The 24,188-nt window shown below is 32.4% G+C and overlaps 2 protein-coding genes across 6 annotated transcripts in view; one reads left to right on the plus strand and one right to left on the minus strand.

Annotated features, from left to right (window-relative positions):
- Positions 1–8,982, minus strand: part of LOC129228286 (ubiquitin-conjugating enzyme E2 Q1-like) — a 31,982-nt gene extending 23,000 nt beyond the window's left edge. For 3 of the 5 annotated variants that reach the window (XM_054862961.1, XM_054862958.1, XM_054862957.1), the window contains exons 1-5: positions 8,600–8,982; positions 4,053–4,157; positions 3,757–3,858; positions 1,646–1,746; positions 370–545 (exon numbers count right to left, since the gene is read on the minus strand). In XM_054862961.1, the coding sequence (XP_054718936.1) occupies positions 370–545; positions 1,646–1,746; positions 3,757–3,858; positions 4,053–4,157; positions 8,600–8,761 (646 nt within the window). In that variant the 5' untranslated portion in view covers positions 8,762–8,982. The remainder of the gene's footprint in view (positions 1–369; positions 546–1,645; positions 1,747–3,756; positions 3,859–4,052; positions 4,158–8,599) is intronic. The other 2 variants (XM_054862962.1, XM_054862960.1) reach the window with 1 other exon arrangement.
- Positions 8,983–9,073: 91 nt separating this feature from the next.
- LOC129227745 (dynactin subunit 3-like) overlaps positions 9,074–24,188 on the plus strand; it is a 29,702-nt gene continuing 14,587 nt past the window's right edge. The window contains exons 1-3 of the mRNA XM_054862350.1: positions 9,074–9,490; positions 14,350–14,434; positions 17,747–17,833. Coding sequence (XP_054718325.1) covers positions 9,395–9,490; positions 14,350–14,434; positions 17,747–17,833 — 268 coding nt within the window. The 5' untranslated portion in view covers positions 9,074–9,394. The remainder of the gene's footprint in view (positions 9,491–14,349; positions 14,435–17,746; positions 17,834–24,188) is intronic.

Consider the following 24,188-nt stretch of genomic DNA (forward strand, 5'->3'; position numbering starts at 1 on the left):
TAACATTGTACCAATCAAATCTTTTTGATTTCCTAGCTCAGTCCGAGTTTTCGTTAAAACTGGGCTTGCTATAAGCGAGTTCAACTGTATTGAAAAATTAGCAAAATTCTACTTTTTAGGGAGAAGGAAAATTGAAAGAGTTTAACTTTGCCAATTACAAAATTCATATTATCTTTAAGAATTTTATACTTTATTTTTACGCTTATTGTTTCTGTAATAATTGATTATAAGAATTGTGGTATGGATTATAAAAGTGAACATAACAAAATCAAAGCATAGATAAAACTCTATTTAGCTATGCTTCTTGAAGTTTTGTGCTTCCTTTATACTTTGGCATTCAAATGGAAGGGGGGGGGGGCATTAATTTACCTTTTTTGAAGCTCTCCGAGCGATAAACTTCTCTCAATTCTTTCATTAAGCGATCAGTTGCCTGTACAGATCCGGAAACTGATCCTCTGAGGTAATCTTGACGTTGATTTTGGCGTAGCCTTTCAAGAGTGGCTGTGTGTTCACTACTAATATCTTCATCTTTACTTTTTTCAGGACTAATAATGGAAACAAAAAATAAAAAAGTTAATAAATTGCTTTAATGTATGAAATCAAGATTTTTCTAAGGACAAATGGATTTTATTTGAAGTCAAATTAAGAAGAATGGCTTATACACAGTGTTGCCATCTTTACAAAAAGAATAAATTAATTTTAGATTTATTACATATAATAAAAAAACCAAATAAACTTATCTTCAGCAAACAAATGTTAAATTAACTCCCAAATTCCAAAATAGTAAAATATTTATAAGACCAAAAATTGTTTTTTAATCTTGAACATGGGAGAGCAATTTCCTGCGATGTGCAAATGCGTAGTTTACGCTTTGAGATGCGTAGTTGCATAGTAAGCTAGATTAATGCATATTTTCCATGCCACATGCGCTAAAGTTTGCAGTCCTGCATTATGTCATACAAAAGAGCAATATTCACCCATTTTATAACATTATATCTTAACACTTAAGTGGATGGCATCTCAATCTTTTAATGAAATACTTACACAGCAAAACTTTCTTTCAAAGGTTGATGCAATTTTCTAGATGTTATTACTATTTTGACAATACACAGACACTTTCTCAGGATTCAGAATGTTCTATTCAACATCCGTATCATTAAAAATTCAAGAAACAATAAATATGAATTTCAGGGTCCTTTTATGAACAAAAACATTTATTTAAAAATCAAACATGCAGCTATTAGCATAAGTTTTCCTTTTTTTCTTCTTTTCTAATTTAAAAAAAAAATGTTTCATGATTTCTTCAGTCAGCTAAAACTACTCAAATCTTCCACTAAATAAATATTTAGAATCACAGTCATATTTATATTCCCTTTTTTAGTTAAAGAGCTAGTTTTTGTTAATTTTCAAGATATTTGTATAGGCCAGAGTAGCTTTTATTTTTTCGTTTGGATAAAAATATCATGAAAAAAATATGCATGTACACTTTTCGGATCATTGGCAAAATGCTTTAAAGATAAAACTTGAATTACAATTAAGTATGCAAAAAGATTGTGTACACGCGCCTACATCATTCTTTGATTTTAAAACACTGGGACTATAGCAGAAATTTTAAAAAAAAATCATATTAAAGCCAAAGTATTACCTAGTATCATCTTCCATTTCAATATGGATATCATCTTCTGTTTCTTCATCATCTTCAGAATTACTTTCCAATTCATCTTCAGATATCTGGAAGGAAATTTCCTACACAAATATTTAAGTCTCTTACATAATAAAATTTGATGAAACAAGATATCAGAAAGGGGCATTCCATGGAAAACTAATTTTGTCCTGCACGTGTCACCTCATATATTTCAATAAAAATAATAAAAGAGTAATGATAACAATTTTATTGTAAAACAAATTGTAAACAAATGTAACATTCCTTAAGCAAAACATTTCGTCATTAGTGTTTTTAATGATTACTTTTTAATGAAGTACATGAACCGTCACGTGTGGATCAAAGTGACTACTTTACCGTGGAATAGCTCAAAATAAGTAAAACAAACATAACTAATGATTGCCATATAATAATGCAACACATTTCATAATTTTGCAAACTATTTATAAAAATTAATTTACGGAAATACATAATCTGTCCTCTAGAAATATATCGTAAAACTTATTTAAAATATTTTTTCATAAAACTATACAGTAAATACCTTTTATCTGACGTTCAGAAAACCGGGAAAATTTGACTTTATTTTCCCACCATTTTAGAAAATAACATTTTTACCAATTTTTGAAAACATGAACTTCCCTGAAATACCTTTAAAAATATATGTTTCTGTTACAAATACTGTGCTGCATTCGAAATGGCTTTGAACCACCATGAAAGAGTTAGTTCATTAATCTGTAGTACTAGTGCACCATCAATTCAGAAATTTCATATTATGTATGCTTTTAAAATTTCATTTTTACATTTACAGTAATTTTGTTTGATTAAATTTAGGAATTTTTTTTCATATGAACTTTAAATTAAAGTCGATTAGCTACATTATGAAGTTTTTGCTAAAAGTAAATAAGATTTAAGTAAACTCATTAATTTGTATAGAAACATACTTTGAGTTTTACTACTAGGTATTTTTGCTAAGAATTTATACCACTGCTGTATATACTACTGGATAATTTGAGCACAAAAATGATGCTCAAAGTAAGAGAGTCAAATCATGGGCAAGGCAAAATTTCTGAAAAAAATTCTGTATGAAACTTGAAAAGAGTATCCGAAAATTTGACTTCCCTATTTAATTCCAATCGGAAATTAAAGAAATGAATATTCATTTAGTTTAGAGTAATGTTTTTTTGCATGGAAGTTTAGCGACTATACAAAAATCTTGGGAAAAATTAACATCAAATTTGGTAATTTATCTGTGAAGTTGATCCTGTGGCATCTAGAATGTAGTAATTAGAAAGCAAAATTTTATTGATTTTAACTCGATGTAAAATACAAGAATAAACAAAAATCTTAGTTGCAAAACAAACCCTTTACAAAACTAGTGTTTAAAAAAAAAAATACTTTCCAAACACTAGCATAAAAGAATCACAAATGCTGGTAAACATATTTCCTATGAGTCATTTCTCTTCTTTTTAAAAGGCTTATTATAGGAAAAGGAAACTGAAGTGAAAACTTTCTCTTTAATTTTATCTTGAAAAATTAAATTTTTTGGTTTTTAAATGTTTGTTTCCTTGACTGTGTCCAAATTGATAAGTATTTTGTTAGTCTCTTGTGCCAAATGCAATATAGTAAACTCCTGATTATCTGCGGAATTGAGTGGCAAGTTAACTGTGGACGTTTCAATTTTGCGAATAGTCTGCAAAATAAGTAAAAAACGATATTAATGTATGCAAAAGCTTAAAAATATCAACAACACTTGCATATGTAAAGAATGCATGCGAACGCTTAAAAAAAAAGCTTATTGTTGCTAACGGATCACACATGTGCATATTGTCTATAATATATGGGTCTGCTCGTCGGCTTAATTTATTTTGAAAGTGAAATACTGTTAAAATTTGGAGTATATATTGTACTATTCATCATTATAAATTTGGTTTCATCAATATTAGGTCAGCAGTATTTTTTAGCGATCCAGAAACGTGGGATAGCGATACGTCAACAGTATTTTTTAGCTATCCAGAAATTTAGATATGTGGGATAGCAGTAGTCAAGAGAAATACAGATAGTTGGTTCTCTTACTGTATTAAAATTCTCCTTACCTGTGCAACAAAAGTGGGTTGCAAGTTATTCAGTTCTGTAGGCTCTTGAACATTGTGTAGCCTGCACAATTCACTAATAAGAAGTTTAACTTGCTGAGGAACCTAGCATAAAATATAAAGTTTCACCTTTAATTTAAAAAAAAAATGTATTATATACGAGAATCTCCCAAAAGCTTTTTTTTTTTTTTTTTTCAAAAAGTATATAAACATTGAGAATTAATTAACAATACAGCTTTATTTTGTATTAAAAAGTTAACGTGTAGATAAATAAAATATACAAATTAACTAAACATTACCAAGTTATCTCTACCAGAGGTGTTAGTTAATATTTGAACAGCACTGGTGATACATGGATCTTCTGTTTCTGCAAACCATACAGGAGGAGTTGATGGATAAGTTTCCTTAAATATAAATAAATTGAATGATTTCTTTAATTATTCTATTTACATCTCAAGGACATTTTTAACAACTCAAAATGTTTTATGATATAAAATTATGTTTTTAAAATGTTTATTAGCAACTCAATACACAAATCAGGCTAAAAATTAAAATATTGATGATTAAAAATTAATTAAGATTTTATAATAAAAAGAGTACACTTATACAGGCATAAATAAAATTTTAAAATCTGGACTACAAATAAATGGTTTAAATTTTAAAATATCAATAAAGCTTGTAAATTTAGAAATAATTACATATATTTCTGTTATATTACTTAAGTTACTCATTTTTACCTTTACATTCCATAAAACTAAAAAACAAAGATGAAAGGTAATGTATCCCAAAATATCCCTTGAAAAAATTAAAAAATAGGATAAATAATAACTTTAAAAGTAACGTTAAGAGATGGGAAAATATATGCATGTTCCCTTAATAGGTTTTAAGGCAGATACACCAGTTGGTAAAGCTCTAGACTAGGAATTCTGAATGGTAGCCACTGGCTTTTTTACTAGTCACAAAAACTGTTAGCCACTTTCGCATTTTTGGTTTACGAAAAAACGTTTTAAAAAAAATACAAGCAGAGTAAAAACTAAGTAACCTATTTGCTATTAGGAATATTAACAACAAATTAAAAGATTATGACACTTCACAAAAACAACAAAATTTTATTGGATATATTTTTTTAAAAAACTTATAAGCATGCAACAAAATGAATTGCACTAAAAATTTTACTAAATGAGGGCAAATGTGAAAACTTATATGGGCTTAAGGTTTTTAATTAGTCAGAAACTTTATTGCCAGACACATTTATTTTTGCAGGGAATTTGGAATTGTACTATGTCGTAAAAGTAAATGAATCCTTTATCAAAAAATAAATAAAATTAATAATAAAATAATCACGATCGTAAAAACGGACCATGTTTTAAAACGAAAGGGTAAAAATGTCAGGAATCAGAGTTTGTTACTTTAATTGAAAAAATCCAGTCGGAAAAGAGGGATGAAAGAAAAATATATTTGTAAAAAATCGATTTGTAAAAAGATTTCGCTTATTACAGGCTAAAAGGCTGAAACAGGACTGGATTGGAAGTGTATTGTTATAGCGCAATATTATTTTACATTTTTTAACAAAAAAAGAAAAGCATGATCGCCACTTTTGGCGACTAAGACTCGACTTTTTGGAAGTCATTTTTGATGGAATAGTCGCTTCTTGACAAACGCTGATCTAGAGCTTTACCAGTTGGAACATAAGTTTTTTGAAAAAATTTCTGACAGGACACCTCATTTATTTTACCATCTCAACTTTTTGCCTAACTGTAAAACAAAACCTAAATTGATATCTAATCCCCCCCCCCTTCAGTTGCTTTTTATGAGATTATGGGTACAGATGTAATATACCCCCCCCCCCCCCCCATTTGGCGACATCCGATTTTTTGCACAAAATGGAAATTTTTTTCTCGCCAATGAGGAGATATTTTTTAAGCATGGCATCCCTGGCAAAACTAACCTTTGTTTGGCAACCTGAAGGCAATCTTTTCCAGCTCAGTCACCTTACTATGCCGGGCTGATGAGTGCTAATAAGCACGAAACTGCAGTCCTCGGCTGGAAATGACTGAGCAGGCGGTGTATTTCATGTAATCTTAGATCTGTTCAAACTGTTTTACTTGTTAGCGGTTTAACGTTTGATAGATTGTTTTTTCGTGCAATATTCCTTATAGGAAAGCTTATTTGGTGTTGGTTTAAATTCAGTAGTTGTGTTTTGATGACTAAATGTTAGAAAATGATAGTTTCTTTAAACTTGACCGTTAATTAAGAGTTAAGTCCAACTTAGGGTGTGTCTCGGTAAGGCGCCATTGTTTCATATGTTGTGTTTCAGACCGAGTGTGAGAATTTATACAATAAAAATGTAAGTTTTTTTTAGAAAAAAAGAAAAAAAAAACTCTCACTTCCGAAATTCTTTGTTCTTACAAAATCTTGAGGGTTTCTTGTAGTTTTTAACTTTATATTTGCTGCATGTAAATTTATTTTACAAAAATAGTACGGTTATTTTATTCTTATCAATGCAAGAACTATTCAGGCATATTCTGTAAAGTGCATCTTTTAGGGACTGAATTTTTGAAAATAAGTTGACTCTAGCATTTTATAAAAATATGAAGGTGTTATTTTATGTAAAATATAGTAGATATTTTTGGTAGGTATTTTGTAAGCATTTTTGGATAGCAAATTAATGCATGGTATTTTTGTATTGTTTATATTAGGGATGTTCTGTCGAGACATTTTTACTTTTCATACATTGAAATTTGAATAATTAAGAGTTTTTTGGCTGAAATAGTTATATTTTGGGGATGTTTTCTGCTTTAAACATCGCATATTGAATTATTTTGCCCTTTTTTAGTAGAATATGAGAAAAGTTTTTGTTCAATGAAACGCATGTTGGAAAATAGCTTTTATTTCTATTGGTACATATTTCTTTGGTGAGCTGTGATAGTAATTTGTTAATTGAAGCATTTTAAACACCATCCTGTAACTTTTCTTAGTGTACAAAAACTTTCTAGTTTCTGGTATTTTTGAAGCAAATATTTGCAATGTTTTTTTGCTGTGGTTTTATGTTGTTTTTATATATATTGTAAACGAGTTTGTAAGCTAAACTACTGTACCTTGAAGAAGAAATTGTAGCTGATAATTATCCAAAACACTCTTATTAATGATTGATAGAGGAAATTTAATAACAGTTGGACGTAGAAATAATTGTCATTTGTTTCAAAATTATGCAATGAACATGAAATTCCTTCATCATAAAATGGTTAAGGATTTTAATAAGAATTAATGGTTGTTTTATAGGGGTCATTTCGACTTTTTTTAGTAAAGGAATTAAGTAGTATTTTGGAAGTGCATCATCATTCTTGGGGGGGGGGGGAGGCTGTAGACAGGGCCGGATTTGGAAGTGTGGAGGCCCCTAATCAGAATTCGAAAAAAGCACCATATTTTCGAAAATATCCAATCATTTGATATATATCCGAATATTTTGATATATATATATATATATATATATATATATATATATATATATATATATATATATATATATATATATATATATATATGTAATATCCGATATTTTTGACCCATGAAAGTTAGGATCTTTTGTAAAATTTTTATTGTGGGGGCCCTTTATTGAGGCCCCGGGGCAGTAGCCCCGCCTGCCCTCCCCTAAATCCGGCCCTGGCTGTAGACCTGATTTACATAAGCTAAATCCAGGCACTTTTATCATAATGACAGGTAGGAGGAGGTACTAGCATATGTTTTACCAATGAACTTTACATTACGCTATTAAGGGAGATTGGGCATGTTGGTCCACTTTTCTACATTTTACTTTTTTTGTCTTATCAAAAAATTTAATGAGCAGTTTAATTCTTTCACATTTCTTATCATCCTAGAATTTTTAGAAAATGTTAGCTGATTAACTGTTTTAATACTAATTTTTTAAAAGAATTTTGTAAAGTGGTCCAACAGGCCTCGCATTACTCTAACAATCTTAGTGATAAATATCTGATAATTAAAACAAACAAATAAAAAATGAAAATTATAGAGTTGAACAAACTTTATTGCTAGAATATGCATAAGTTTGATTGAAATTAGAATACTGCTAGTTCTATTTTAAATTCTCATTCAGAACAAAAAATTACAATTCAGTTAAAAAAAATTTTAAAACCTGGTAAAAAAGAATATTTAATTGTTTGCAATATTTTAATAAAAAAAAACTTTTTTTTTTGCAAAATTCGAGTGTCTAAATTATCTCAATGATTTTATTACGATTAATTAAGCAAGAAATAAAAATGAAATCGTAACAACTACAATGTTGTTCTAAATGACAAGGATTAATGAATAATTTGGAACTTCGTCTCTAGCAATTCGCTTTGCACGATTAAAATTTCACTAATCATTACTTTAAGAGCACATTATGTCGAGATTGATATATTTCTAAGACGAGAAAACAGTAGCGTACTAGTTTTTTCGGTCCCGTGCTGCTAGTTTTCCCTATTCGCAACCTTGAATACGCAGCAACTCTAAGAATGAGTTGACACACTTAAAGTATTCAACACCCAAATTAGGTGGAGATTTTATTGCAACAATTGAAACAAATTTTTCTCAACACGATTCTCGCTTGTGAATTTCTTAGCACATAACAACGATAAAAGAAAGAAAAAATAAACAAAAAATCAATCTTACCATACATTACACACATCAAACAAAGTTGCGTTTGGGAATTTAGATATGTACAATGCAATAAATAAAACACAGTTGTATTTAAATAGAAGTATTAAACATTGCTTCATAATTTCAAGAAACGTGAATTTCGATAACATATCTTTCATAAAAAGTAAGCTAAAGATATACAACTTACAGTGATGTTCGCGTGTATGTCATACTTCTTTCCGTTGCGACTAATAAATCTACAAGTTAATTCATCAACTGATGCAGCAGTTATTTGAAATAATTCATGTCCTTTAGGAAAAAGGGATTCTAACGTTTTAATATCTTGCTTTAAATTGTTTAAACACGCCATCTCTCAAATATCAGGAATATTAATTACAATACGAAGCCATAAGCTGTAAAATGCAGCTGCACCTACGCCTAAATTATTACGAAACTGAAAGTAAGCTCTCAACTAAAATTACGAAAAAATTTATACATATTATTATGAATATCATGCGTTGTTTCTTTAATTTACGTCTTCTTCCACTGCACAAACAATCAACTCCGTCTACAATATGGCGGCACGCATAACAGTTCGTACTGAGCATGCGCATAATCGTCGTTTAGTAAACAATAAAACTTTTCTTCTTAGCAACATCTCAAGGATTAAACAACGTTTTGTCCCCTTTTCTTTTTATTTTGAAAGTATTTCTTTGTGGTACAACCAAATTCCCCTTTTCTGATTGTTCCTTACTCAAAATTGATGCATCTTGAGAAAAGGGAAAACAAATAGAAAGTCTTGTATCTGTTTTGATTCACCTGTCAAGTTTTTTCCCCATTTTTTTTTAATTCATTTCATCTGTAACTGTAACAGCTCTTTAATGCTCGAGCATATGTCGTTCCGAAAAAAATCAATCTGTTTATTTCTTAATTAGATATTACTGATGTGGTTTCTTTTCCCTATTAAACATAGTTAAAATATAACAGGAAAAGATTTGTAGTCATGCAGGAAAATATATCCGAAGCGTCAATTGAAGATCGTTTGTCAACCTTAGAGCGCTCAGTTTATGGAAATTCATCGCCTGATTTTGAAAATAAAGTAATTTTTAATTAACATATTTTTAGAATGTGTTATGTACAGCATTTTAAGGTGCCAAGCTTTTTACTTGCATATTCTTTGGAAATATGGGCTTGTTATGTAGATAGGTACACATGAATGAAAAGGTTTTCAAAGCTTCCGTCGAAAACAGAAGAATCATTTTCTTACTTCTAAGAAAAATGAAAACTCACTACAGAGATTTGAAAGATCCTACTCTAAAAATGGAAATTGTTTTTGCTTGCTCCCCCCCCCCCTTGGAAATGTTTTGGAATTTAGGTCCAAACAAGAAAAAAAAAATGCTGTTCATCTTTGAGAATGGGGAAAAGTGATCTTTGGAAGTTTCTCTGAAAAATTTTCAAAACTAAAATTTGAAAAAACTCAATTTTAAAAGATCGTTGATGATTCTAAGAGGATAACGGTTCAACCCACCCTCTGCACCAAGAATTTTCTCATCAAAACTTTTTGATATTGAAGTTCAAAAAACAGAATTTGAACAACCTTCAATTAGGGGAAGTGGTGACGGCTCATCTCTGGAAATGTTTTGGAATGGAAGACTGAAGCATTCGTTACTGTTTTCCCAAATAAGGCTTTGTGAATAAAGAGTAACTTACCAGGAAATTTCAAAGATATTTTTTTTTTTTTTAAATGCTTTATAGAAGTTTCAAAATCAAAGTTAATTTTAAGTCAAATGTGCGCTTTTCTTCATTTGGCTTTTTATTATTTTTTCCAAAATGGGAGGGGTTTAACCTTTAAAACCCTCTCTTCGAATACAGCCCTGTAACCGACATATACAGTGGCGTAGCCAGAAAATTATTCTGGGAGGGGTTTTCAAAATCGAAAATTGTTGCTTTCGTTCCCATTCATTTACAATGCGTAATTATTCAATATCGAAGAGTTTCTATGGATTAGTAATTATTCAAAGTACTTGCTTAAAAACAATTAGTGATTTGTATAGATATCACTATGAAGTGAAGAAAGTAGGAAAAAGTTCAGAATATTTATTATTAGTTTTACTTTAATCTTATATTCATTTTTTGTGTTTTTTCCCCGAGATCATTTCAAACCTCCTTCTCAAATACATTCACGTCTTTATGAATGTCAAATGCTTGCTAATAACGGTTTCGATCTTTCAGTGAGAATTGGTAAAGAGCCTCAGAAAATCTGGTGCAGTAGCCTCTCTCTCTGTAGGCTTCCTTGCTCTAAATTTCCCTAAAAAGGATTTGTACAGTGATGAAAATGCTGAGGGACCCATGATACCCTGTATTCCTTTATTGACACCATTTTAGCTATCTTATACCAGTGGGAACTTGGGGTGATCATCATCAGGGCCCGACTAACTAAAAGTGAGGCCTACGGCCCACAATGCTTTTGAGGCTCCCTCTCTATTCTATCACTAGAAGTCAAAGTAAAATAATGTTCAACATTTATTTAACAGAGGAATTTTTATTATTTTCACAAAAATGCATAATTTTTTAATGCTATGCATAAGGTTTTTTAAAAATTGAAGCCCCTAATGAAGATGGGGCACCAGTCCCAGGCCTAGTTGACCTGTGCAGTAATCAGGCCCTGATCATCATGAAATGTAACTATTATATTTAAAAATTAAATAGTAATTTCTGACAGCTCCTGATCATTTAAAGCAGTAAGATATTTTGTTGAAACCTATTCTGCTTGGAAAAGCTCAAATACTCTGCTTTTTTCCCTTGATTTTAACAATGGAAATGAATGTGCTTGTGTTCTGGGAGGGGTTTTAACCCTAAAACCCTCGCATGCTTAAAGTTTTCTATACCAATGCTCGCAGTATTAGGAACAAGATGGATGAATTGAAAAGCATAGTTATGGATGAGAAGTTGGATGTTATCGGAATTACAGAGACATGGGCTACCGAATCTGATGCAGAGTTATTACATATTGCTGGGTATAATTTATTCAGACAGGATAGAGTAGGTAAAAGAGGTGGTGGGGTTTTATTTTATGTTAGAGACAATTTTATTTGCAATGAATTGGTCATAAATGATAAGCCTACTGATATTGATATGGTTTGGCTGGAGTTGATGAGCAGTAAGGGCATAAAGCTACGCTTTGGAAACATTTATAGGCCACCTAATTCAAACCAGGGACAAGATGAACAGATGTACCGTATTATTAGTGACATGTCCAGTAAGGGATCCGTTATCATAATGGGGGATTTCAATTTTCCGGGTATTGATTGGAATAATTTTTATCCTGGTAATGGCAAAGAAGAGGAATTTTTAAAAGTAATTGGTGACTGTTTCTTAGATCAAGTTGTAACTCAGGGAACTCGAGAGGAGGCCATTTTGGATCTAGTTTTTTGTGACATAGGTAGTTTTGTTCAGGGGTTGAGTGTAGGGGAGCATATTGGAGATAGTGATCATAACAGCATTAGGTTCCGGGTTAAATTTGAAGTGTGCAAAGATGATAATTTTAGGTTTGTGCCCAATTTCAGAAACACCGATTTTGTTGCACTTAGGCAGAGGTTGAAAGAGGTTTTTTCGTCAGGGTTGGAAAATAGCGACGTAGATCAGCAGTGGACGGAATTTAAGGATAAACTTGCTAAAACCGTTGGGGACTATGTTCCATTTAGGAGAAAAGGTGTTAGTACCAAAATTTGGCCCATGTGGTTCTCCAGGGAGACTAAAGAAGCTCTTAATTATAAGCAAGCCACTTTTCGTAAGTTTAAAGTAACTGGTCAGAGTGCGGAAAGGCTCCAGTATGGTAAGGCAAGGCGAAATTTTAAGTATTTGGTACGGATTCAGAAAAGGGAATTGGAGCAAAGGCTGGCAGATGACATTGATGGGAACCCTAAGAGGTTTTTTGCTTACGCTAATTCTGGGAAAGCTCGAAACAGTCAAATTGGGCCTTTGGTTGATGAGCATGGAAATTTAATCCAAAACGATAGGGATATTGCAAATGTTCTAAATAACTTTTTTTCCAGTGTGTTTAACGATAACTGTATCTCAACAGTTGACACTAACAAGACACAAGCTATTATACAGCTTGAGGATTTTGTATTTTCCAGGGAGGAGGTTTTATTTCATTTGAAAAAGATTAAAGCAACTAAAGCTCCGGGACCAGATAATATTTATCCAAAAATTTTAGTTGAATGTGCAGAGGAATTAGTGGATGTTATTTTGAATATTTTCAATGCTTCTTATAACTCGGGGACGGTGCCAGAGGACTGGAAGCTGGCTAACATAATGCCACTCTTCAAGAAGGGGTCTAAAGGTATTGCTGGGAATTATAGACCTGTAAGTTTGACTTCGGTGATTTGTAAGATTTTCGAAACTTTGATCAAAATTAAGATCATGATGTTCTTAGAGACTAATAGTCTGTTGACTAGTTTGCAGTATGGTTTCAGGAAAGGTAAATCCTGTACTACTAATTTATTGCATTTCTACGACAAGGTTACCTCAGCTTTAGATAACAAAAAATGTGTGGATGTTGTTTATATTGATTTTCAAAAAGCTTTTGACAAGGTACCGCATGTTGCTCTTCTCAGCAAGTTAGCTGACATTGGAATAGGAGGAAAAACTTTACTTTGGGTTAGAAATTGGCTTACTGGTAGGAAGCAAAGAGTAGTTGTGAGAGGAAATCATTCTAATTGGAGTGATGTTTTAAGTGGGGTTCCTCAGGGATCAGTTTTAGGGCCTCTTTTGTTTATTATATTTATGAATGACATCAATGATAATATTTCTGGATGCATGAATTGTTTTGCTGACGATGTAAAAGTTATGAGGATTGTCGAAAATGAAGAACAAGTAAAACAGCTGCAAGAGGATTTAGATCATATTACTAAGTGGGCAGATAAATGGGGTATGGCAGTTAATGTAGGGAAATGTCAAGTGCTACACTTAGGTCATGGAAATAAGCGTATGAGATATCGTTTACAGGGTTCAGTCATAAATCAGGCAGAAAATGTTATGGATCTGGGTGTCTTTATAAATCAGGACTTCAAGTTTAGTCAACAGTGCAGTATTGCTAGTAACAAAGCCAACAAAATGCTTGGGTTCATCAATAGATCTATTTCAAACAAATCTAAGAAAGTTCTTCTGCCTTTATATAGGAGTTTAGTAAGACCTCATTTGGAGTATGCTGTTCAGTTTTGGTCGCCTTATCTGAAGAAAGATATTTTTGTATTGGAAAGGGTTCAAAGAAGGGTAACTAAATTAGTAAGGGGACTCTCAGATTTAGATTATGATACCAGACTTAATAGGCTTAACATGTATAGCCTGGAGCAAAGGAGAGTCAGAGGGGACATGATTCAGTTATTTAAATTTATCAAAATGAAAGATGTAAATGGATTAAATTTTTGCGGGGAAAGCAGGACAAGGGGTCATTGTTTTAAGCTATTTAAATCTCAGGCTAACTTGGAAATCAGGAAAAACTACTACTTTAGCAGGGTCGTGGGCACTTGGAATAGCTTACCGGAAGAGGTGGTAATGAGCAAGGGAGTGGATAGCTTTAAGAGGGCCATTGATCTTCATTGGGGACTAATTAATTGACTAGGACCAGCCTAGCTGGGCCCAGTGCCTGTTGCTGGTCGTCACATTTGTATTTGTATTTGTAAATTTCAAAGATTGTTTTTTACTTTTTAACTCTTAATCGCACAATGCTTATGGCCGAAAATTCAGTACATTTGTATCAACACTGCCCTATGTTTAGATAAAAATGAATTGATTTTTAGCATTGTAAATATAAAATTGAATTTTAAGCATTTTACTTAAGAAATTCTTTTTTCCATTTTCACTATTTTGTTAAAGTGATTTTTTATTCAGTATAAACCCTGCTCAAGGGTTAAGTGTTTTTGATGTTTAAACCATTGTGATTTTCTTTTATAGTATGTTGACTCGTTGATGAACATCCATAACAGATTACAGTCAGCGGTTACAGGGAGAGAGAAAATCACTTCATTATTTTCTAAATGTAAGTTCTGCTTACTAAATTTGTAATATAGTACTGTCTGACCATCGATTATATGGAAAGGCTAATATCCGATTTACAGGCGGAAATGGAAGCGTCTATTACCTTTCAGGAATGGTAGTTTTTCTGATACAGATGTGCGCGTTTGCCTCTCAAATATTTTGACTCTGTTCTTTAAATTTAATCACTGCAATAATTTCTAAATCAAAACTATATTCGATCAAAATTATCACTCAAAAGTTAATTCATTTTGTTTACAACATACTTTTGAGCTTACGATTTTGTTTTCAAATTTCCGTACGAAATGAAAACATTTTATTTTCTTTTTGTTGTTTCCTTAGAAACTCATTTCGTTTCCTCTCATTTTCACCTTAATGAAGACAATAAATAAATACGGCTCTAGTTAAATTATGAAATGCGTGCATCAAAATATCCTTGCTATTTTTCCTTCTCCCCTACTAGATTCATTCAGATGGAATCGCCTTTACTTGGCCAATTGCCAAATTACATACAATCCATGGTCAAACAGTATATAAAATAAAATGCTAGTAATATTTTTTGGAAATAAGATTAAAAGTATTCATTTTAAAAATTGCAACTGTCCCAACCCTAATGTCTAAATATATCTCCCAGTAATTTTGAGGCATAGCCAGAATGAAATCTTGTGTGGACATTGACGTCACTAGAGATGTAAAATATACTGTCGTTGTAATAGGTAATCTTTTTGAGAACATTCTCATTGTGAAAAAGAATGTTCTCCCAAAAATTAGTTACAATGATAACTTCAAATAAACAGATTTAAGATGTGAATGAATAACTAGAAGGAAACACAACTGAAGAATTAATAACTTATTAATCAATTAAATAACACACTTATTTAAAAGGTGCAACACAAATTTTAAGTAATGTACTTTTAATTTTATAGCTCATGAACATAATTTTGCTATTTTTGACTTACCTTTTTCCTGCTTATAATCGCGAATTTTCTTTATTAAGTTAAAATTAATTAGGTATGGATTATCTGTGCATTTTCTTTTCTCAACGCAAATACATTGCACCTCTATATTTACAGCAGAATTAACCAATGCAGACTGAAGATCGTTTGTCAACCTTAGAGCGCTCAGTTTATGGAAATTCATCGCCTGATTTTGAAAATAAAGTAATTTTTAATTAATATATGCTGCTGCAGCGATAATTAACAATTACCGCTGCATGTAAGTTGTTTGTTTTACATAAATTGAATGTTCCTCTTACGTGATTCTGGCTATGTAAAATAAACAACTATACAGTCACGGAATCGGGCCTTCATTTGTGCAAGGTGCTGTTTGCTTCCTTGTCTTGACTCTTTGGTCTTTGAGTAAATAACATACTTTCATCATAATTTCAAAAAAAAAAAAATCTTTGTTTAAAAAAAAATTAATTTAATTTTGATTATAGCTTAAAATTTATTACTTCTTAACGTATTTAATTTAGTTGCAAAAATTGAATGATAAATCAAAACTGCATATTTTTTTTACATCATATTATCTGCAGATTATACAAAGATTTTTTTTTTCTTCAGTCCGATTTTAGGGCCTGCAAATTATACGCAGCCATGGATAATATGCAGGAAAATACATTAATTTATTTTGATTGGTAATAAAATTCTTCAATCCTCTAGTTGATGGTGGGAAAGGTGCTATGGATGTTTAAAACTGCTTTAACTTCAAAGATTAAAGGTACTGATACCCAGGGAGCCAGGGCACTCCAGAGCTGTGTTTTCTTTGGAGCTAGACTAACTAGACTCTCTAAACTTGAAGGGAATGGACATCCAGACCTGAGAATATCCTCACCATCAAAAGCATTAAAATCATTAATTGTTCCTCGCCGCAGGCGGCATTGAGCAACTGTGGGTGGTGAATAGAAGTTGGCAAGTGAAGGGGGATGGAGCCCCCAATCTTCTTTATTACTAATAATAAAGCTGAAAGTCTCTCTGTCCGGAGGATGTCTGGATATCTGTAGGATGTCCGTAGGATGTCTGTAGGATGTCTGTGACGCGCATAGCGCCTAAACCGTTTGGCCGATTTTCATGAAATTTGGCACAAAGTTAGTATGTAGCATGGAGGTGTGCACCTCGAAGCGATTTTTCGAAAATTCGATGTGGTTCTTTTTTTATTCCAATTTTAAGAAAAAAAACTATCATAAATTACGAAATTATCATAACGTGGAACCGTAACATGGGCACAAGCCAATTGGCGAGATACAAAATTATCATAACGTGGAACTGTAATGTGGGTACAAGCCAATTGGCGAGAAAATTCACCATACATCATTTGTAAATATACAGGCGAACCAAAAGACCTTTAATTTTTCTATTACGTGCGAAGCCGTGCGGGTGCCACTAGTTACTAATAATAAAGCTGAAAGTCATTCTGTCCGGAGGATGTCTGGATGTCTGTGACGCGCATAGCGTCTAAACCGTTCGGCCGATTTTCATGAAATTTGGCACAAAGTTAGTATGTAGCATAGGGGTGTGCACCTCGAAGCGATTTTTCAAAAATTCGATTTTGTTCTTTTTCTATTCCAATTTTAAGAAAAAAAAAATATCACAAGATGGACGAGTAAATTACGAAATTATCATAACGTGGAACCGTAACATGGGCACAAGCCAATTGGCGAGATACGAAATTATCATAACGTGGAACCGTAAGATGGGTACAAGCCAACTGGCGAGAAAATTCACCATACATTATTTGTAAATATACAGGCGAACCGAAAGACCTTTTGATTTTTCTATTACGGGCAAAGCCGTGCGGGTATCACTAGTATGTATATAAACTTGCAGCAAAAGGGGGTCCAACGTGCTGTTGAAGTAGCACTATTTTTCTCATTTCTTAGCCTGAATTTGTTTAACTGTCTAGATTTTGGGATCAATTGTCTCTCTCGCCTATATTATTCTGTATGTTAAATTTCACTTCAATCCAATGTTTCCTTCTTGGGGCCCCATTTTCAATGTTCCTGAGTGTATTTCACAAAGTATGATACTCTTTTTTGTTACGCCAAAGTAGTTAAGTTTTTAAATTTTAGTCAGTATTTGATCAGTATTTTCAAATTTTGGTCAGTAAAATTGGTATTTTGACCTTCCAAACAGTTTTACCCCCTGTTTACAGGTACGCATGTTTTTAAAATTTTCTTAACCTTTTTTCTTTTTATTTTTTTGGATTGATTTTTTGATTTTTTACTAATATTATTTATACCTTTGCTTTAAGAACTTTTGCTTTTAGTAATTTAATTTTAGGTACATGTTCATTAATAGTTATTTTTTTTTTCTTTTAGTGGATGATTTGGAAAAATACTTAAATCCTATGTTCAGAGAAAACATGAGTTTATCAGATCCTGCTAAGCTAAATTTAGTTTTACTTGGTAAGTTTTTTTTCTATGATAACTGGTTGCATAACAATTTCAGAATACTTTTTGATTCTAAATATGTATACATGTTTGTATTAGAGTATGTTTTATTAATGAAGTAACTGAAGGTAAAGTTTTTATAGGGGGAGAAATACAAAATGGCCCTTTAATTTCTTAAGAAAATTAATACAGTAAAACCTCGCTACAACGCTATCCGATACAACGATAAATCCCTCTACAACGATAATATTTCGTGGTCCCGGTGAACTCGCATAGGAATTAATGTTATCCTCCTCTCAATATTGCGATATTCTCTACAGCAATAAACCTCTGTAAAGCGATGTTTTTTTAAGTTTTCAACCCCTCTTTATTACGATAATTTGGTTTTCAAGTACAGTAAAATCATGAAAGTAACCCCTCCTATTTTCAAAAAAATAAAAAAAACCTTAAAACTTTATTTTTTCTTTAAAAATGGTTAGCTCCAAGTTCCGCGCTACATTTTAAACAATGCGTTTCCAAAATGGCGTCACGCTGGAGATAGTTCATTTTCACAAGTCAAAACAAAAATGCACCTTCCAAAATAAATAAAACAGCAGTACAATCGTATAAATTTCTTTTGCAACACATATGAACAAAAAGAAAAGGCGCCCTTGTATCAAAAGGCGTCTAGACCAAAGGAGTAAAGAGCTGAAACTGTCCTCCCCCCCCCCCCCGAGATTCTTCTTTTATTTTGTTTAAACCACAGTGTTTTTTTTTTCTTTTTTGGGAAAAGAAAACATGCACATAAAGAGGGAAACTAAACATCTAAAAATGCTTACCAAGTAAAAAAACAGAAAATGTTCAATTTTTTTTTTTTTTTTTGAGTGAGTGGCAAATGAAGATGATCCGAAAAGGTGTAACATTCCCGTCTGATTGCGTCATCACTGTCACATGATCGACGAAAACGAAAGATTTGATTTTATTCACTAGTGTATTTTTCCCTAAGATGGCAGGGAGAAAGCAAATTTCATTTCAAGATAAACTAAACGTCATCAGCGATATTGATGACGGAATGAAGCAGGTTGATGCAGTTAAGAAATATGGATTATCTCAATCTACAGTTGCAACGTTCCTCAAGAAGAGGAAACATATTGAAGATGCTGTGAGATCAAATTCAGTTAATCCCAAGCGAAAACGACTAAAAGTCGCGACTAATGAAAACATTGATGCTGCCGTCCTGAAGTGGTTTCAAGAGACGAGGGCAACAAATATCCCAATAAATGGAATCTCTGCGGACATTTGTTTCAAGTCTTCCATCCACAAACGAGGATCGTTTTCGTGCTTTGGACTCAATGTATACCTTGTTGGTTGACTTAACAGTCAAAAAAGCAGCCAAACAAACAAAAATATAGGATGTTTTTCGATAAAAACGGATTTGAGGTATGTTTACGAGCTTATTCTCGGAATTTATTTCAATTGATAGTAATATTTAATCATAATTAACACCTTGCCAATAAATGTATTACAAATATACTATATATAAAAACATTTACACCTAGGTAATGCATATACTATAACATTTAAATAAAAAGAACCTATTGTATTATCAAAATATATAGGCCCTCAATATAACAATATATCCCTCTACAACAATATATTTCTTTGGTCCCCAAAATGTCGTTATAGCGAGGTTTTACTGTATATCAGTATTGAAATTACTGTGCAGAAAGAAAATGGAAAAATTGAGAGACCAAAAATAAAAAATTTTATACAGTTGGACCTCGTAACAAATTCATTGTAACCGAAACTTTTATACGTTAAATTTGGGTTATTCATAATATCGAGGTGTTAAAATTATGTACTTACCTTATTTGAAAGCCCCAATAAGTAACTGCACAAAAATATCCATAATTAGAAAGTGCACACTATTTATTCATCATTCCGCGACTTATTATGCACTAGTTAATTTGAAAATTTAAAGTACTGAGTAATAGGTGTTTGATAATTTCCTTGATACATGACTCGAAAAAGTGTCTTTCGACTTACTGGAGAGAGGAAAATACTGTGTCATTTACAGCCTGCTGCATGAGATATAATTTTAGTTTCCAGGTCATAGGTAAAGCATAAAAAAGAGTAACGGTTGTAATGGGAGTTTCATTATGGCTTTCTGCATCAGAATCACTTTCATTGGTTGTCCCCCCCCCTTCAAAAATTGCTGATTCTAAGTTAAGCCTTTTTCTGATTCAAACAAGATGGATATATCATTTAGAAAACCATCCAATATTTCCTAACTCAAATTTAAAAAAAAAAAAAAAAAAAAAAAAAATTGGGTGTTAAAATATTTTGTTGATTTAAGGTAAATAGGGTAATATATGGTACTAGGGGGCTATCGCCCCCTGCTCGCTATCGCTCGCCAACCCCCGGAACTGCTTACGCAGTTCCCTGTGGATCGCTTCGCGATCCATGCTCGCTTCGCTCGCTCGCTGTATGCCAATACATTAGCCTAGCTAAAATTTTCCGTAAAAATTAAAGTTGGTAATTGCATTTAGGTCACCATCCATTTAACCAATATGAAAATTACGTTCATAATGTTAATTTGTCTGCTTTAGCCAGATTTTCGACAGTTTAACTTTGCTGTATGTAAGATGACTGCCTTGGCAATGTGCACAACTTTACCATTATAGATACAAAAGTGTCTGTCATTGCTTTGGAGAGATTGCACTTCTACCTGTTGGTCCGCGGAAGGTATTTTATTTCCCTTCTACCACCCATTGGAAAACCAATGAAGGCATTCCCCTATCCGCCACCTGGGGACGCGCCCTCTAGGGGTTACAGGCTCCCCCGAGGGATGTATTTACATTATTTACACTCTTATATATATTTACATATTTACACTCTTATATATTCTAATCTGAGAAAACTTCCTCATATGCACAATTAAAAATGTCCCGTTTGGGAGCCACAACTGACACTGCTTCAAAAGATCTTGTTCTTGATAATGCCACATAGAGCTGGCCATGACTAAAAACAGGCTCAGAGAGCACCAAACATATTTTCTCAAACGTTTGTCCTTCTTGTTGTTATTCTGAATCCTTGCCACGTCACGAACAAAAAATGGTTTAACTAAAAACGCGAAAACTCGCCAAGGCTACTTTGCTTGCACAATACTAAAACTACTATAACCCTAAACAAATTTGGCGAAACCTTTCAGCTGAGAATAAAAGGAATAAAGTAAATTCTTTCTCGGTTATTCATTTTGAACTGAACTGTCGTACTGAAGCAGAGAATAGACGACGCTCAAAGCGCCTATTCGTTCAAAACAACATTGCCGATGAACATGATTGTGGAGCAATGTGTGAAGAATGCGAATTTTGTGGTGCTCTTTATTGGCAGAAAGAGCGTAATACTGCAAATAAATATACTAAATGTTGCCATGACGGAAAGGTGCGGTTACCGGCATTGTGTGACGCACCTGATCTGTTGAAGGAACTGCTGACTGAAAATTCCCCAGCCGCTAAAAATTATCGGCAGCGAATCAGAGAATACAACTCTGGAAATGGCTCGTCTTAAATTGGATTCAAGAACGGTTTCCTGCCTTCTTTGAGCTTTTCTTTGCTGATTAAGGTTGAAATGGGCCACAGCCCGACTCAAACTCAACTCAAAAAAAAAAAAAGTTCGTTGAGTATTCTGTGATTCAAGATTTCAAAACAACGTAGAAGTTTGTTTACATGATTTATCGGCGAAGTGTTGCCAACAGAGGTTTAGAAATTCACCCCTTCATTTGCCGGCACGTAAGAGAATTATATATAGAGATATTTGGTTTTGCCGTAATTTTAGTCAGAGAAAAAGAAAAATTTGCTAAATAGCGAAATTCGTTAAATAGAGGTTTGTTAAATCATAGTCCAACTGTATAAATAAAACAAAGAAATACATGTGTGTATGTTCCCTCTACAAATCCACAGTTTACATGGGATCTGGACCAAATTTGGAGAGAAGTACTAGGGCACCTGAGAAAGAATGGGGGGGGGGGGGTCAAATGCCAAAAAAGGACCGAAGGGTTCAAATTTTAATTTTAGTACCTAAAAATAGCATTAAATAGCTCTTTCTACATGAAATAATTATCTGATATTCTTGATTCTAGTCCCATTCGAAAGCCCGCAAAAATACTGCTAATGTTGATTTTTTCCTTCAATTTAAAAAAACCCCAAGGCTGTAAAATCGCCGGGAGAAAAGTTATAAGCATTTTTAAGCCAAATGGAACAACAAAATGAAATCGGAAATTTATCGTAAATGAGCTCAATTTAAATTATTGTGAATAAAATCATTTTTGATCTGTTGCCATTTTTTTTCTTGACTGTGAACAAATAAAAGTCTTCCTTTTTGCTTTGAGGCAAAATTTTCCCCCTTTTGATTCATTTTTGGCCATTTATCTTTTTTTTTTGGGGGGGGGGGGACTGCCAGCAGATGTTAATCAAGGATTTTAGTTGTATTAATGGAGGGTTGCTTTTAATTTGTTCGAGACTTACAGATTTGCCGTTGACGAAATTTAAGAATCATTATTTTGAAGAAAAATTTGACAGTATTGTTTTTTATTATTTATGCCTAATTGTCGAACATGCGTGCATCACTTGACATAACTTTTATTTTTGAGCTGAGCCATGCAAAGCCAGGCTACACAGCTGGTAAATAAATAAGTGATTGCGAAAATTGATTTCAAATCATTAGGTAAAATACTAAAAAGTGAAGGTACCAAGAAAATACTATAAAAAACTAAATTTTAATGATAAAGTAAACATCATTTTGCTTTGCATTGCAATTATTGTAAAGTAACTGAAAATTCAGTGCCATATAAAAGTTATTATGTATAAAAATATTTATTTCATAAAAGCATTCGTTGGTGATGAATTAAATATGCAATGCAGGACTGATTGTGTTGTGGAGGAAATCCCAGATTTGTGGGGGGTTTTGTGATTTACAATCCAAAAATTTTGAGGATTTTTCAATTTTTCCAGAATAGCATCACTATTTATGTTTGTAGGCATCACATTCTCCCATGATTTTCTACTTCTTTGCTCTCAGTTTTTACCATTTTTCTAAACTTTAGGGATTTTCTCTTTTTTTTACTTTTACTTTTGCCTATATCTAATGTACGACAAAAGTATTGAATTGCTGAAAATTTTTGATTTTTAATGGATTTGCAAATTTTGAGTAATGCTGAATCCATTTTGACTACTTTTAAACAATTTGTCTGTATGTATGCGACGGGGTTTCCCCCCTCCCCCCCACTCTGGAGCAAAAACTGCTACATGAAATGTAACAAAATTTGTTGCACATTGTGTACAAGGTTCTAATCAATTACATTACACCTGCACCCCAAAGCAGAATGCTTGATGATGTTCTGCAATGTAAAATCATTTGACCAAAATTGTTCTGCAAGTACTTCAAGCAAGGTATACACACGCAACCAACTTGACTTTTTCCACAAATTGGGAGCCCTAAACCAAAATGGTTTTATACAGGATTTTTTTTTCTTTTTTCTTAAAGCTTCACTGTTGCTATGCTTTTCTGTAGAACCTAAACCGATTGAAGTTCTCCATAATATTTCATACACTTTCTAAAATGCATAGAAAGAGCAAAGATACAAAATTTTATAAAAATTCAAACCTAGGTCTCAAACTACATTTTTTATTTTTGGTTAATTTTACATGGCATAAAAGAGTTATTGAAATAATGTTAATAAATAAGTAATTTACTAAAATAATAAATAAAATGCGTCAAGTTACGGTAGGGTATAAGAAAACACTTCAAAACTTAGTAATTGAAATATTTTCAGGATACAAAAAAATTGAAATCTCAAACAAGACACGCAATTTTCGGCGATGGACGTGTTTCAATGTTGGCATGTTTCCAAAACATACGTTTTTGGAGGAAATTGCTGTGAATAAAGATTGATTCAGAAAAATAAGGAAAAGAGGAACCAAAGGCACTAGAAAAAAACAGAATCTTTTCAGATTTAGAATATGAAATTTCTGCAGAAACTGTTGTTTGTTACAAATTTCTAACCAAAGATCGAATTTTGAATCGAATAATTTCCGAGAATTTTACATTTTCTTTTAATTTAAAGAAATCTGTAGAATTTGTGCAAAATTTTGTCTTGAGTTGGAACATATTTGCAGAAAATCCGCAGTCTCTGCAGAAACTTCACAGAAATCTGTAGAACTTCTGCAGAAAATTTCTCTGAGTTTTCCTCTCACATTTGAACCGAATTGTTCTGCAGCTGCTTATGTGACACATGTGGCAAATTTAGTAGTATTCTGCTTTGGGGCACCTATGTAGATTTTCTTGAAGGTACTTGAGACATGACTGGCTTTAACCAGGGAGATTTCCAAAT

This window comes from Uloborus diversus, chromosome 8 (assembly GCF_026930045.1).
Source record: "Uloborus diversus isolate 005 chromosome 8, Udiv.v.3.1, whole genome shotgun sequence".
In the NCBI taxonomy this organism is placed as follows: Eukaryota; Metazoa; Arthropoda; class Arachnida; order Araneae; family Uloboridae; genus Uloborus; species Uloborus diversus.